Here is a 16436-nt window from a genome sequence, read left to right as displayed (position 1 = left end):
TGAACCATGTTGCTAACCAAAACAGCAGCAACGTAAACAGCCTCTCATAAGGACATAGGTGTTTTTACAACATAATTTCATGCAAAATACCAAAAGGTAATGTACTTTTTTTTTAAATTTCATTCCTTAAAAAAAGGGGGCATGTGCAAAACTTACTTTTTAAATGATCACATGAAATACCTGCACACTCGAATATTTTTGAATATTTGTCAGAAACTGAGCCCCCATATTAACTGTTGTGTCATAGTTATGGATTATTAAATTAGCCAATGGAGGTGTTGAACATGTAACATTCATTTGCAGTCTGGATGTGGAGCAGTGAACATATTTTGCAGTCATTGTAGGAAAATTTGTCATAATCAAATGTATCATGTACAGTAAAAGCGCATTTGTTTCCCCATTTGTCCCTATTTCATTGGCCGGGTGCACTGAGGTGATGAAGAACCAGCTGGTGCCTTAAAAAAAAGAATAAATCCTTTTTTTAATGCCTTCTGCTTTAAGATTCCCTCCCTTGACTCGAGAAGTGGCCCAATCTCAGTCTCGTTTTTTAGTCACCTGATTCATCGCACTGCCATTTTGCACACAAGTTTGACTGACACACGCACGCACGCGCACACGCGCATCACCAGCCTATGGGGCGACCTCTATAGAGGAATTCAGGCTTTTGTACGAAGACCGGCTGCAGAAAGGGAACGTTGTTCATGCGGCGAGACATTGAGATTTGAGAGGACACGCGAGGAAGAAGTCTAAAAATGTCCCTTTGTCGTATTTTGACGGAGGCCAGTTGAATCATGGACGATTTTATGTTGAATTGGTGATTTTTCTTTTTCTTCTCGCGAGCCTGATTCGCACTCTCATCAGCATCGGCTGAGGTGCGTTCAGGGACACTCGGGACGTTCCGGCGTTCAGCTTTGTTTCATTTACGCATCCAAATGCCTTCCTATTAAGGCGAAGGTAGTTTTGTTTCTTTTCTTTTTTTTCTTTTTTTTAAGCGAACGTATGACTCGTCGCTGCTCGTTGCCCTCTTCCTCCTTCTTCTCATCATCCTCCCCTCGCAGACACGGCCGATCCTCGCAGAGGGCATTACCCACCACCTCCTCCCCTCCACTAAAGACATTTTGATCGTCCTCTACTACGACTCCCCCCCATCCCCGTCACCTCCTACAGGCTCCAGCCGAAGCCGCTCCTCCTCCACCATGTCCGGGCCGACTCTGACGGACCGGATCGCCGCCGCGCAGCACAGCATGAGCGGCTCGGCCATCAGCAAAGCCGTGTGCAAGGCCACGACGCACGAAGTGAGCGGACCCAAGAAGAAGCACCTTGACTGTAGGTGAAACCACACACACACACGCACACAAAATGCCATCAGTGCACGCACGCTTCACAGACAAAAAACACGCCTTTTACCCTTCGTATTTCTCTTTTAATTACCCACTATTCATCCACTAACTGTAATCTATGAGGCCTAAATGCAATATCATGAAATCCTGCAGCATTTCCCTTTCTTCACATTCAAGTTCACTGTCCACTGGTGCATTACTATCATTTATGCATGTGTGCGTATGTGTGTGTGGTGTCCTTATCTGCACACTACTAATTGCCTATGCTTGCATTGGTGTGTGTGTGTGGGGGGGGTTCCAGCCACATATAGGGATCACTAGGTTAGAAGGCGTTTTTTGGCCCTGTAATAAATCAAATGGAGTGCACAGGTAATATATCAAGCACGCACGCCTTAAAAAAAAAAAAAAAAAAAAAAAGGTATAGGTAAGGCAGACTTCATTGACATGAATTGAAATTTCATGAATATGTCTGTATGGAAAAAAATGATGTTGTGTTTTTAATTATTCAAAATAATGAATGTGAAAACATCCATCCATCATCTGAATGGCTCATCCTCACGAGGGTCGCGGGAGCGCTGGAGCCTGTCCCAGCTGACTTGAGGCAGTAGGCGGGGGACACCCTGAACTGGTTGCCAGCCAATCGCAGGGCACACAATCAGGGAAAAAAAAAATGTTTTAAAATGTGTAAATAAAGCACATGCCGTTGTACTTTAGTGTATATGCCTTTAAGGGGTGCGGCCTGGTGCGTGTTATCATATGACAACTCCTTGCGAGTGTTGTTATTTTATAAGTGGTGGCCTATGTATCCATCTTATCTGAAAGACATGCTTCAATGATGCTGTTTGGGTCAGAAACATAGTTTAAATAGCAAATTACTTTGTGTGAGTGATTTAATTATCAAACACGACTTTCGTTTTATCTGGATGAGAAAATGGAGGCATATATTTGATTGAGGCATTTACTTTTCCAAGAGACGTGACTGTTTAATTTGTCATTTGCAGTTGACTAGTTTGTGTGTTAGCAATATTTAGTTACATTTTCTTTTCTTGATGCAAAAAGGGAGGTGTCCATTTTAGTGGGGGTGGTTATTTTGTCTCAAGGACATAATTTGGTAGGTGTGTGATTGGAAAAGGAAGGCATCTGTTTAATTCAAGAAGGTGTTTATTCTGAGAAATATGATTGGATTAGTGCTGCTATTTTGGTTAGCAACGCAGTCCAAATGGTGTCAGCAGTTAGCTATACTGTGAACTGTAATTGGAGTTACAGTTCGTCTCCTGAGGTCGGAAGGGATCTATTTGAGGGAGGCGTTTATTTGACTCATATGAATGGAAGCCCTGACGAGTAATTGAGACGGTGTCCATTTGACGTATACTGTGCAATATTGACATGAAAAATGGGGTAGCTACACCTAAAGTTGTACCTCATGTTGTGTCCAGTGACATGATAGAAAAATCGAGTAAGTGATTTTTCTATTCCATCCGTAATGAAATGAACTGCTAAAGTGAATCCACACTCATTGGATTCAGTCCTTTATTGTTGTTTCGACCGCTAGCTTAGTGGCCCTGCAGTTACTAAACAACACAAGGCCATCCACCTTCAAAACAGTAAATGTCACCGCAGCCACAAGGAGCTTTTCAGAGGATGTTTCATCACCGGGGCGGCGTCCAAACGGTTTGAAAAATGGCGATTTTTCTGATTAAACGAGCCAGCAAGAGGCTACGTGAGCTTTTTGGCTTGTGATCTGACTAATTCTGACCGTGAGAGGGTAGAGAAGCTTTAAGTAGGGACTGCACGCTTGGCTCAACGCACTCTTTTGTTTTCTCGTTTCCATTCGATGGGCTTTTAAGGTCAAGCAAGGACACGGGAAAGAGGTGTGTTTGCAATGAGGCGGCTGCGTGGGTTTGAGCCCCTCGACGGGCCGCCGTACATCACGGTGAATGTAAAGGAAGCCCCCCGACGAGGCAGTCTTTGTGTCTTTGAGCAACAATTCATGAGACGAGTCTGCTCCCGCTCAGCTCGCCTCGTTAAATGGGATCATAAAGAGGAGACGCATACTTGCTTCTGCTAAAGAATCGCTCTCGCCCGCAAATGGAACGGAATCAATGGGGATGAAAATAATGAGACGCTGGCTTCTTGTCGAGGGGGATTAAAAAAAAAAAAAAAACACACAACCTTTTGCTGCAGACGAGAGCAAACAATGCAGCGGAACGTTTTTTTTGTTAACTGTACAAGCAATTCTGAGTAACAGTTTAATGTTCTTAATGGATGTACAAGGGTAAAAACCAGTAGCCGCTGTGGTAATGAAAAATAAAACACTGTTCCTGGAAGTAAAGTGGACTAGTTGTTGCGCATCTCTGACTCTTGGTCCTGACTTTGCCATGTGATGATTGTGTGTTCCTCTGTGCTAACAAGGGCTCACCACAACCCAAAACATTATGTTATATTAATTTTTTGCAGGGAAAAAAATACGCAAAAAAAAACATGGCAAAATGTAAAAGGCACAAGCGTAGAAAGAATGGAATTGTTAATGCCGTGTAATTGTGACAGAAAAACGCAACTCTGGATAAGGAATTGCAGCGTAGCTGGCAGTGGCTAGCACTCAGTCTCTTCAGCTTAATTTTTAGTAGTATCTATTTTTATACATTTTTGGGATATATTTCACAAAAAGCCAAAGAAAATGCAAAACAAATGTAAAGGAATGTGTTACAGTTAGCAGCAATAAAGCCTTTACAAACACGTGACATGCATTCCGTTAGCGAGTTGGTGGCTAATTGCTTGCTAACAGAGAGGACTAGTTGCTAATGTTAGTGTAGCAGTCAAGTAAACTGGAATTAGCCACACAATCATCCCTAACTTCCAGTTTGTATCTTTGTCTGACACCACTTGTCAAAGGCCAGGAAGCTAGCACTTGATGCTAGTGTTAGCCATTAGCAACTACACTGCCCAGACTTCACTGTGGCTGGGCAACCTTTTTTATTTTTTGTTTTTTTTTATAGGAGAGTTCATCATTTGTGTTTCCAAATCATGAGTTTTAGTGCAGTCAAATGTTGCATTGTGTATGTAAATTTAAATTCAGTGACGACCAAGGGACTTTTTTTTTTTTACAGTCCAGATGTTACGGACCCACCCTCGCCAGGCCGGGTGACACATTGCACTAAAACCGTGATTCATTGTTTTTGCTGCTCATTAAGCCAGTCAAAGCGGGCTCTCATTATCACCGCCTTTGGTGTCGTGACCTTGACAAAGAGATAGGAGCCGAGTGGGGCGGTCTCTGTGACTATTTCAACTATTTACAAAGCGTGGCGAATGATGAGCACGTCACGCCGAGTAAATGGGATTTCATTAAGCCGCGACTGCTCATATGGGCGACAGAAGCGGGATTCGATGCGACTATGTCATCAAGCGCGGAGTGACCGCTCAGTGCACAGCGTGATACAGCTCAATGTTGTCGTTTGAATAGATAAATCAAACATCGCTGTCGTGATTTGCATGTAAAGAAATAATATAAAAATGACATTTGAAGAAGAAACATTATGTAAATTGACTTTTTATGGCTTGTACATAGATTAGGTGGATAGATTAGCTAGCATAGTGTGCTTTTCTAGATAAGCTAACAGTTAGCCTAGCTTCTCTGACAAGGCGCAGTTTTTGGTGATCCCAAATCAGCGTCAAACACATGCATGACATTTGTATGAATATTAAAGACATTTAACAATTATAATTATAGTCCAATTTCTGAACAGATGAAGGAAAATGGCTCTTAACAGTAAACACGCCCCACCAGAGGATAATGGCGCAGGACAATCGTTCGGTGATACGACAATTGGGCCTTTGTAGACTTTGATCGTGAGAGGGGAAAATGTTTCGATTCGGCCTTATTGTCAGTATTCAAGTGCCCACTTAAATGCACCAGTGCATTTCTATACAGAGTCGAATCAGAATAAGCATGTTTCAGGCACTCATTCCGTCATTTTGCCTTTGCATACACATGCCGGATGGACGTCTCGAGAGGGCGAGACGTGAGGAGTCAGCTCGGGTTTTGTTTCCTTTTCATCTCCACGGGAGGGAGAAAAAAATGAGGTTAATTATTCATCGCAGGCCTATTCATTTCCTCACATTATGCGCAGAGGCATGTTGATTGAGTGCCGCCGCTGGATCGACTTTAGAGTGTAACTCTCCATCTTCTGCCGGGATTTTCTATTGACGAGAGCCTCCGAGTTACGGCCAGCCAATGAATTCGTCCTCCACCTGTACCTTGACTACTGTTGAACAATGATTCGCTCATCGATCTGTCGTCTTGTATTGAACCTCTATGGACGTATACATCAGCGCACTCCCCTCATAAACGACAGTTTTGGCACGCGACCCGTTTATCTCTTTCACGGTAGCTACCAGTTAGAAAGAGGTGGAGCTTAAAGGCTCGTAAATGTCAGCCGTGCTCATTTCCAGTACTCGTCAATCTTTGCGTGTCTATTCAACACTCCTTTGTTGTGATCGCAGACAATCCTGCTCACTTGCATACATGCTAGTGACTATTCACATTCTTTCTATTGCACTGTATATATAAGCAGTTACTTATAACTGCTTACATACACAGTTGCACATACTGCCGAATATTTTTATTAGCCACGTGTGTCTCGACTGCAAAGTAGGCTGTTGTAAAATAAAGTCGTTCTGATCTTTTGTACTCGACCACGCAGACCTGATCCACTGCACCAACGAGCTGAATGTCAGCATCCCTCACCTGGCGGACACGCTGCTGGAGCGCACGGCTAGCAACAGCTGGATCGTGGTCTTCAAGGCACTTATCGCCACGCATCACCTCATGATGTACGGCAACGAGGTGAGGACGCTGAACGACACACACAAACACAAGTCAGTGGCCACCATAGGAATGGAACTGAAGCTCTGTCTCGTATAAAAGTAGAGCTCTGGCGTAGATCCTCGGTGCCAAGGACTATATTTCAATGTCAGATATGCTATTGCAAATAATGTCACACTGCAGGGTTAATGAATGCAGATATTGTATTTGCTGGTGCAAGACTTTGAGTGCATTGGGGCCAATTTGACTTAGCGAGTCTTTTATTAGGTCCACATCCTTAAAAGTCATTCAGAAGAGTTGAGGTCTTTATGTGGACAAATGATACCTCTCGCTCATAAACTCCTGTCTGCGACAGACGTAACGACGTGGAACACGAGCACGTCGTCGACTCTTCCCTCTCCTCTTTTCTCTCTCTCCCCACCCCAGAGACTGATGCAGTACGTCGCCTCCAGAAACACGCTCTTCAACCTCAACAACTTTCTAGATAAGGCCGCGCTACAAGGTGATTTATGACCCCCCCCTTTGACTCAGCAGAGCTGTTCTGCCCATTGAATGACTTCCTGTCTCTTCCCGGCACTGTAACGCTGGCAATAAGTCTGCGGCAACAAAAATATTGGGACACCTAATCAATCACTATTTGATTAGATTTTAGCGGGGTACACAAAAACTGAGTGCTGTGCTTGGATGACTTAACTAATACAAATACAACTTGCCCACCCCTCCCTTCAGGATACAACATGTCCACCTTCATCAGACGCTACAGTCGCTACCTGAACGAAAAAGCCATGTCGTTCCGGTTAGCGGCGGTGGACTTCACCAAGATGAAGCGAGGGTAATACACTCAATTACCGTAAACATAAGCCCAATAATGACCGCGTGCATCTTCGTTAGTTAGATCATTAGCTTGCTAGTTGCTAGCTCCGCCCCCCGGTTGTCAAGGTAACAAAAGCTGTACTTGGAATTGTTACTACAATAGAGGAGGCGGGGTCAGCAGTGGCTCATTTGCATAAGATAGGACCACCCCTTCAAACTAGGCAATGTCACCTTTAATTGCGATGTAAACCGGGTGCAAGCTAACGCGTGTCCGCGTTTGTTACCAGGGTCGACGGCGTGATGCGCACCATGAACACGGATAAGCTGATTAAGACGCTGCCGATCATTCAGAACCAGCTGGACGCACTGCTGGATTTTCAGGTAGCACCTAAGACAAAACAGCGGGCATCATCATCAGGTGCGGTGTTCGGCTTCACTAAAGCGTACGTGCGTGCACTTTGACCTGCAGCCCAACTCCAACGAGCTGAGCAACGGCGTCATCAACACTGCCTTCATGCTGCTCTTCAAAGACTCCATACGGTTGTTTGCCGCGTACAACGAGGGCGTCATCAACATGCTGGGTGAAAAGTACACACAGTCAACACGTAGACATTGGACAATTGTGTCCTACCTGAGCCAAGGTGGAACATTTCTAAATATGTCTGTCCTAATGAGATAGTCCTAAATCATGGGCGGGGGGATTGCACAACACGTCTCCTTTATTGTTGACATGGTGTAACCGTGCTCATTTTGTCACCCTCCCTACGCAGAGAAGTACTTTGACATGAAGAAGAACCAGTGCAAAGAGGCGCTGGAGCTCTACAAGACCTTCCTCAACAGGATGACCAAACTGTCCGAGTTTCTCAAAGTGGCCGAGGTAACGTTTGGGACGGGGCGGGGTCCTCCGAGGTAGGCTATAAGGAGCGCGGGGACGGACGAGGACGAGAGGGCGGGAATGGACGCCGGTTTAGAATTTTTTTTTTTTCTTCAGGATATTTATCTACCAGGTGAATCATAAGAACATTAAGATAACCTGGAAGTCACAGGGAGAGAGTTATCGGGTCAGCTAGTAACAGCTGAGTCAGAGGGACAATAGCACTGAGCGTCCACTGGAGGACGCCCTGGAGCGCTGCCTGTTTCAAAAGCCTGCACTGCATGCCCAAGCCTCTTTGACCTTTCTATCCTTCTGTCTTCTCTTTCTTTGGTAACTTAGCTAGTCCTTGCGCTTAAAAGGCATCCTCACCGCTTGCTTTTTTGCTCCCATTTCGGAAGTCGGTTTGAGAAGTAGACTAACGTTGACTTGAAGGAGCCAATCATGTCTTAACTTCAATGTGTGTGTATGCGTGTGTATGTTCCTTCCCTCCTCTTAGCGTTCAAAGTCAACATTAGTTGATGTCACGTGACCTGTTGTCTCGCCTTGCAGCATTCATTTTAAATAGCGTGTATGTGCACATGTATTTGTGTGTATGTGCGTGTGTGTGTGTGTATTTAGGTGTTTGTAGGCGTGTGCATGCGCCCTCCCCCTCTCCCCCCCGTGTTGTCTTCTATTTGTTTCAGCCTCTGCATGGAGTAATGAATGCTCGGGTTTGATTCTTCTTTCTCCCTCCTCCTCCTCTTCCTCCTCCGCTCACCTTTATCCCTCCATACCCTCTTTAAAAAAAAAAAACCCTGCAGTCTGTTTGCTCTACTCCTGGTTTTGTTACGACATTTGGTTCATTTTTATTTTGCCTCCCTCCCTCCTTCCTCCCATTCCCCCTCTCCTCCCCCCTCCTTTTTTGTGACACAGCAAGTTGGGATAGATCAGGGCGACAGCCCCGATCTCACACAGGTCAGTCCGCATCTCATCACAAGCCGCCAATCGAGCAGCGTCGAAAAATCCATCCGATCGATCCCATAACGCTTCATTCTAAAGCGCTCCCGTTCCCTACTCACCCTACAGACCTGCCCACACTGCAGCTGGCCCTCTCTCTTCATCACTTCGCCTTCCACGTCTCCTTTTTTTCCTCCCCCTTTACATTTCAACTTACTTCTAGAGAGAAGAGAAAGCACAAAAAAAGGCACAATTTACACAAACGAGCGACAAATCATTTCAAAGAAAATTACATTCTCTTTGTGGTTTGAAGCAACATTTTTTAAGCTGGCTTCTTTTTTTTTTTCTTCATCTGTCAGATACACCATTTGGGAAAAAGTATTTTTGTATTAAAAAGATTTAATATTTATTATAAATATTTCTATGCCATTCTTTTGTATATTTATTTGAACTTTGCACAACTTAACACGCGTGATTTGGTGGCTCGGTAAATAAGCACAAAAGCGTCCGGAATGCCTTGAAAGGTTGGTGAACTAAGTTTGAACTCCCTATAAAGCAGTCCAACCATGTGATGTGTCCCAGTTAGTCAACAAAGAAATGTAATGTCAACTAAATTCATTGAATGATTTGTTTAAAAAAAAAATGCAGTCATCACTTTAAAATGCAAAAATTGGGTGTCTCAATACTTTTGGCCATATGGTGTATTCCTCCATAAGCGGGGTTTTTGAGATGTTAGGATTAAAGACGCCATGTTTTTTTTTTTTCTTCTTCTTCTTCGTTAAACAACACACACTCAAAGAGAACAACTGAGTCCATTAGAGAATCAGGTCACTTTGCATTAGCTGTGGGGAGAGCAGCGAATGGTTTAATGACGTAGGTTTTCCGCAAATACGCCTTGGACAGGCGCACATAATGTCCTCATCAGCACTGCATATCACAGCCAAAAGCCTTTACGGATTTATTTCTCGTTTGGACAAATTGGGAAGTGATTAATTTTTAAAGCACCCCGCCGTGTTTGTAGTGCTTATGAAGACCTTATACGCGCCTATTCAACGACACGCCTCGACTGAGCACTAGAAATTGTATGTGTCTGTTTTTACTTTGAAACTTCCATAGCGTATTCTCTGGAGAAGGACATCCAGAATTCACGTTACTGTCTTTTTCCCCCTTTCCCCTTTTAAAAATAAGTATACAAGACATTTATTTTCTTTGCCTGTTGTGTCTGAATATGTGTGCACTGTGATGAAATGAAAATTTAAAAAATGTTTGGAGGAAAAAGATCACAGTATGCTCAGTATGCATACCTGTTTTTTTTTTTTTCCTCATCAGACGTTTTCATTTCAAAGTTAGCTTCCTTGGTTTTCGGTGCTGTCAAATTGCTGCACTTTCCACAATGAAAGAGCAAATTGGATTGGATTGGATTTGACAGTGGAATCCAAGGGGTAACTCTTGATGTTCTGGACTGTGATTTGTGTAGTGCTTGTGTTGATTATAAAGGACCTTGGTGCTGGCAGTCTGCATGGAATAGAGGTGTGATAGTTGTGGATCTGCATGACGGAGCTGATCTGTGCATGCCGGACAACCAAACCTGATGAAAGCAACAAAAAAAAAGAAAAAAAGAGCTGTCGTAGAGTAGATCCGTTTTTCAATTTGAGGGAAATGTGCTGCTTTGTGTGTGTGGGTGATGAGCAGGATGATGAGAAACAGGAGTGATAATGTCCCACTTTTGAAACCACTTTGCTGAGAATTCTAATATGTCTGCTTCCCGACATTCAACCTCCTTCCTCCTCAGGCTCCCAACTCGCTCCTGGAGGCTCTGGAGCAACATTTAGCTTCTCTGGAAGGCCGGAAGCTCAAAGACCTCTCCACTGCCAGCAGGTACGATTGCGGATTTAGATTTAAAATGATGTCTTACAGTATAGAAGGGGGGGGGGGGGGGCACTTTCATTTTAGTTACAATCTCACCCACGAGACAAATTGTGGTGCCACTGTAATGTGTTTTATGTACGTGTGTGTTACCATACCGTAAGATCCAGCACTCTGTCCAGCACGGTGTCGTCCCTCTCCAGTACCGGGATCTCCCTCAGTCGAATGGATGACAAGACCGACGACAACAGACTGCAGCAACACAAGGTGAGAAATGTTTCACGTTAGCTTTCCCTCGATTAGCATGCGCACGATAGCCACCGCATCGCCACTTTGTACGTGCAGGACGACGGTCATAAGATGATCGATATCCAGACGCCCAACGCGTCGCCCGGCACCCAATCGGTGGGCAGTGCCAACAGCAGCGGGGGAGCCACGGACCTGTTCTCCAGCTCGCCCCTTGTAGCCGTCAACAACCAGTGAGTTCCTATGAGAAGAAATACGTCAACCTCTCAGTTTAGAATTCATGCATGGAACATTTGATCAGCAGTGGCGGAGGTAGAGCGGTGGCACTGGGGGCACGACCCCCACCCTTAAATAAGCCACCACATGCCAGACTAGATAATTTAGCTTTTTGTGTCTTTTTTGCAGTGTGCCAAACTTGACCGGTGAGCTGTTCACCTTGCAGCCCCACTTTGCCCCCCTTCAGACCACACACACTGTGCCCAACAACGCCTGGGGAGGTACAGTGCAGATGTACAGTGCAAAAACGACAACAACACAATTCTTTTCTGATAACAACCATGGCGACTTTCTTAGGTGACTTGCTCAAGCCGATCCCGCCCACTCAGATTCACAACCCCGGAGCCCCGCTGCACTCTGGTAAGATGCTCCCCAGCGATTTGGACTCTTCATTAGCCAACCTCGTCGGGAGTGAGTATTAGCTTGATGACTTTACATAGAGGTTACTTACTTGGCGCTAATTTGCTTTACTCCTCTTAGACTTGCAATTTGGGGGGACGCAAGCCAAAAGGTGAGGTGGCGGGGCCGGCGGACTGCTTTTTAATCATCCGTAGGTCTCTTAAGTGCATGTTTGTGCGCAACAGGCCTGAGCTGCAGTGGAGTCAGCTGGTGGAGAAGAAGCCGACAGGGGGGAGCGGCTGGCAGACCAAAACTATGTGCACCAGCACAAACTGGACTCACTCTCCTCATCCCATGGCTCCGGCTCCCATGCCTGTCCCTCAGATGGTAACGCGCAACGGCCATGTTAAGAAATTACGTGCATTTAAACCAACGTTAGGATCATTTGTCAGTATAATCTTTCAGAGGTATCTGACAATGCAGCCTTTTGCTGATTTTGATTTCAAGGAAAATTAGGATTTGTGAACTGTACGGTCCGAATAACATTGTATTTTGTTTTGCCTCCGAAGAATGGAGTGATCTACACCGGCTATGTAAGTACCCAAGGCACTTCATCAATCCATGTTATGCATCTGCCTTTATATTAAGAGATTTAAACGGGGGGGTTGTTATCTTTCCTTACAGGCTCCAGCTCCAGTAGCTTTTCCTATGACAACCCCCCAAGTGCCTGTCTATGGAATGGTAACACAATGAATCAACTTTGTATGATCTGACATGATGTACTTTTAACCTTTTTTTTTTTCCCCCCTGCAATCTGTAAGCAGCTCCCCCCTCAAATGAGCCATCACATGGGGGGTGTTCCCATGATGCCCCCGCAGCCTGTTATGTACAACCAGCCGGTCCTGAGACCCACTAATCCCTTCGGACCCATCCCGGGGACGCAGGTACTGAACAGTAGCAAAGATACCTCACAATCGTAAGATTCGACCTTCATCCAGCAATGGCCGTCAATGAATTGCTTAACATTTGATAAGTTGTTGATGAACTCGCTCACCCTCAATTTATCACCATCCTTTGACTGCAGATGCACTTCATGTAGAGACGCTGCTGTAACCATGGCAGCAGAGCTGAGAGCGCCACAGAGGAAGACAACAGAAGGATGGCGAAGGAAGAGAAGAGGGGACACATAGGGAGGAAAAAAACAACCAACGCACATCCCTCCTCGCTTCCCAAACCCTGTGCCAACCGGTCCCCCCAAAAATAAACGCCCAGAGGCGCCAGAAGCTTAGCACCCGATATTCCACTCACACCTCACATCCTTTGATTTGCCGAAAACGACCTGTGATGACGCTACGGCCGCTGAAGCTGCTCCATCGCCACCTCCTGACCCGATTTCCCCACCAGTTAGACCTCCAATTCGACCCTCCCTGTCCCGGAGTTAAACAAACGGGATGGTATGCTGACACTTTACTCCATGTGACCTTTGCCAAGGTTGTGGGTGTATGTGTGTGTCCCGCGCAGGAGATTTTTATCGTCTTGTACCGATTGGGTCAACCATCAACCTGATGTCGGATAGCGTCAGATTTTTGTAAACGTTTTTACATGTCGGTGTTCCGCATCATTGTTTTGTAGCCAAATTTGTTCTCGTTTGCCAACTATACATACGACTAACTTGGTGTGGGAGTGGGGTGGGTGGGGCATGCTTGTGTGTGTGTGTGTGTGTGTGTGTGTGTGTGTGTGTGTGTGTGTATGAGTTCTCTTTTGGTACCTAATGTCAGGACCGTGTTTTCCAACTGCACTGGAACTGCTGTCAAAAATCACACTGAGCCACACCCAGGAATTGCAAAATGTGGATGTAATCAAAAAGCTTTTACTACTTGCTCTTCATTTTGTGGCAGTGCAATATCATGCAAAAATCATATCTTTTGTTTTGTGGTGTTGTGCCAGTCATGCCGACAACAGAATTATGTACAGTAACAGTTTTTATGTACACAAATGCACTGAGCGCCAATTCAATGGTCTCCCATGCCAAATGATCAAAGGCCCCCAAGTGATGTGATGAAATGATGTCCTTACTGATATGAAGAAAAAAGGCTGACATTTATGCATAGGATGTGCAAAGGTCAACGAGACATGGCTAACGTTTGTCAATCACTGTTACGAGGTGTCTGTAAAGTTCCAAGACTGGTGTCACAACATGTATTTCAAATCCAAATGAAATATTTTCCTCTTTGAGATAACCACACTGGCAGAGCTAGAGGGGGGGAACTGCAGGGGCACTGCCTCCCCCTCACTTGAATTATGCTTGGACCTCACAGGGGCCAGGCCACATAATTGACTTTTAGTTATTTTCAGATTTATTCTGGAATATGCATTTCTTTAATAAATCAGTCGGGACACCTGTCCTGGAGCTTTTCGGACACACTTAGAATGTTTCTGTTTCGGTATGTGGTTTCAAGACCATGTTTGCCAACGGCACTGGAACTACTGACAAAAAAAGCACTGAGCCAGGAATTGCAAAATTTGGATGTAATCTAAACTCTGGTACTATTTGAAGGGTTTCTGCTCTACGGTTGTGCAATATCATGTAAAAAAAAAAAAAAATTCACGTCGTATCCCTCATGTCCGCATTAGGATTATGTACAGTAACGCTCTTTTTATAAAGACGAATGCACGGAGCTCCAGTTAGACTGTCTCCGATCCAAAAAAGGTCCAAGGCACCCAAAGGTGCGCAATGATGTCCTTTCTGATACCGAGGAAGAAAAGTGTTTTAACACTGCAGAGAAACGAGACAAGGGTAATTACCGTGGCATGGAAGACAGGCTCATTAGCGTAGCGTTAACATTGACGCGCAGGACGTCTAAAGGTCAGCGAGATACGTCGAACGTCTGTCGATCGGGGCCCTCGCCGACGATAGATGAGTTCAGACAGCCCGAGACGAGAGGCTGTAACGAGACGTTAAATGTGAACGAGGTCATGAGCAATCATCGTTATAGCACAAAAATCTTTTGACTGCACAAAAACATAGAACTAAAACTCATTGCTGGGATGTACAGTACAGTCGAACGGGGCAATAATCAATCAGCGGTTGTTTTTCTACACGTGCTCGGAACGCACCTCGGGTTGGAGGCGTCGAGGTGGGAAAAGGTGCGTGCAACACAGCGGTCTGAAGGTGGCTCAAGGAACTCTGCAACGACAACACAAAATCCGTGAAGTCGACATCCTTGCAAAGTGAGACTGAAAAAAACTGACATTTGGACAAAATTTATTTTCTCTCGATTTCATCACTGTGTTCCAGGGGCTTATTTTTCTCAGTCGAGCGCCGACTGGTTGTCCTCTGTATATAGGCGATGCTGTTCATGTATGTTTTTAGACGTGTTTGGATGACGTACTGTATGTGAGACCGATGTATTGCCGTGTCTGTGTTTGAATGGTGGTGTTTTTCAAGGTGTCATAGTCGGGAGGGGGGGGGGGGGGGCTGTTGGGATTTAGGGGTCGATGTTACGTCACGTTTGTTTGTGTCTGGAGGAAAAGGGGGTCTGAGTTCAACTATCACAACTGGTCTACACACCAAGAGTGTCTTCATCAAGGAAGAGGGCAGGACAGGGTCTGCCCTCTTTGAAACAGGAACATTTTTTTTTGCACCAAAGTCATCATCAAAAGCGCAGCTTTCTTCTAAGTCAACGGAAGAGCAGAACTCGAAACATATCTTATTTTAGTGTGTTTGCTTATTTTGGGAGATGAAAGTTTTTGCGTTGTTTTGCATGATTGTCGTCTTTTTATTGGCTTGTGTGCCCGGTAAAAGCATGACCATGGTGAGAACCTTCACTTGATTTATTTTGTATTTTTTTTTAACTTCCCATGAATTGACATTCATAAATCAACAGTTTTACAACGTAAGGGGGTCTGTAACGGTTTGAAGGCCGCCTTGCATGCCGAAATGCAAACCACGTAAGTAAACCCGCAAAGAACTTCAAGCCCAGTTACAGTCTTTGTAAAACTCCATGAATGTCAATTGTTACCCCCCAGTCCCCATTGTAGCTAGCCGGACATTGCGGTCTTTATTAAAGCCTTGCTATTTTCCAATGTTTGTGTGTTTGAACGCTCGCTCTTTTTTCATACTAATGCCAGCAGCAGCAGCAGCAGCACGTGGAGGTTTTTGCGGATGAAAGTCAAAGTACTGTAATACGTGTGTTGAGTCTGGTCCACATTGTGCGGTGTATCTTAACGTGTTTTGCCCAGTCTCGTCCTGTCTGTTTGCCCATCGGCTGATATTAAAATGTTCCCTGTCCCTCTCGGCCCTGATTACGTCAAAGCAGGGCGAGATGCACGAGAAGCCTCAACTTTTACTTTCGCAGTTTTAAGCAAAGGTCATAGGAGCGTACGGAACCTTTGCACACAGCAGGTCATACAAGTGAACAGATCCTTTGCACACAGTTCAAACACGGCAGGTCATGCAAGTGTACAGATCTCGATGGGCCTCTATAAATTTTATTTTTGTAACAGATTACCTTGTCAGGTTTACGCTCTCGTTCCTTTGCTCTGCCATTTCCTGAAAGAGAGACAAGAGCTACAAGTCTGTTAGCTGGAGCACACGGCAAGTGTTTTACAAATAATAAATCCCTCAGAAACCAGGGCAAAAAAAATTTGACCCCACGTAATCCCGGAAATATAGATACAATGCTGATTTGCTCACTAGAGGTTTTTCCACAGTGTGATAAATGCGACGACCCACTGTAAAATGTTCACCCATAGAAATTGTAGCGCTGGAAAAAAAAAACTCATTAACACAGCATTGGCACAAAGGACAGACGTGGCTAGTTTGAGCTCTAGGAAGGACTTTTTTCAGGTTGAAATTCAATTCTTTAACAGTTGTTTTTTTTTTTTTTTTTTGCATAACAGGAGTCTACCAAAACCAGCATGA

At 44.8% G+C, this 16436-nt stretch overlaps 1 protein-coding gene and 1 long non-coding RNA gene across 7 annotated transcripts; one reads left to right on the top strand and one right to left on the bottom strand.

The window, feature by feature from the left end:
- Positions 1-600: 600 nt before the first annotated feature.
- On the top strand, positions 601-13639 carry LOC119133478 (phosphatidylinositol-binding clathrin assembly protein-like). Of its 6 annotated transcripts, none has more exons than XM_037269355.1 (19): positions 601-1326; positions 6041-6183; positions 6589-6664; positions 6892-6994; positions 7263-7356; positions 7445-7556; positions 7746-7852; positions 8762-8803; positions 10578-10663; positions 10816-10918; positions 10997-11130; positions 11303-11394; positions 11471-11584; positions 11654-11684; positions 11758-11899; positions 12082-12105; positions 12197-12253; positions 12334-12456; positions 12597-13639. In XM_037269355.1, exons 1-19 carry the CDS (start codon positions 1197-1199, stop codon positions 12609-12611), a joined length of 1728 nt encoding a protein of 575 aa, XP_037125250.1. In that variant the 5' UTR covers positions 601-1196; the 3' UTR covers positions 12612-13639. The 6 variants fall into 6 exon arrangements, with proteins under 6 accessions (XP_037125250.1, XP_037125254.1, XP_037125253.1 ...); XM_037269359.1 differs by having other exon boundaries at positions 1197-1326; positions 10834-10918; XM_037269358.1 differs by having other exon boundaries at positions 1197-1326; positions 10822-10918.
- Positions 6085-14597, bottom strand: LOC119133487. The gene is made up of 7 exons (XR_005100143.1): positions 14318-14597; positions 10805-10903; positions 10090-10373; positions 8908-9004; positions 7439-7552; positions 7260-7363; positions 6085-6192 (listed from the first exon to the last, which is right to left on the bottom strand). It is a non-coding gene; the product is annotated as an uncharacterized LOC119133487 (long non-coding RNA).
- Positions 14598-16436: the final 1839 nt, after the last annotated feature.

The sequence above is a fragment of the Syngnathus acus genome, chromosome 14 (genome assembly GCF_901709675.1).
Source record: "Syngnathus acus chromosome 14, fSynAcu1.2, whole genome shotgun sequence".
Classification (NCBI taxonomy): Eukaryota; Metazoa; Chordata; class Actinopteri; order Syngnathiformes; family Syngnathidae; genus Syngnathus; species Syngnathus acus.
Note: the sequence above shows the minus strand (reverse complement) of the source record. Positions and strands in the feature narration are given on the sequence as shown.

Bases quoted from the DNA above. Each gene is read 5' to 3' on its own strand.
- LOC119133478 (XM_037269355.1), top strand. From the start codon at position 1,197: ATGTCCGGGCCGACTCTGACGGACCGGATCGCCGCCGCGCAGCACAGC. The intron at 1,327-6,040 runs GTAGGTGAAACC...TCGACCACGCAG, and splicing joins CAAGAAGAAGCACCTTGACT to ACCTGATCCACTGCACCAAC. The intron at 11,585-11,653 runs GTGAGTATTAGC...TACTCCTCTTAG, and splicing joins ATTAGCCAACCTCGTCGGGA to ACTTGCAATTTGGGGGGACG.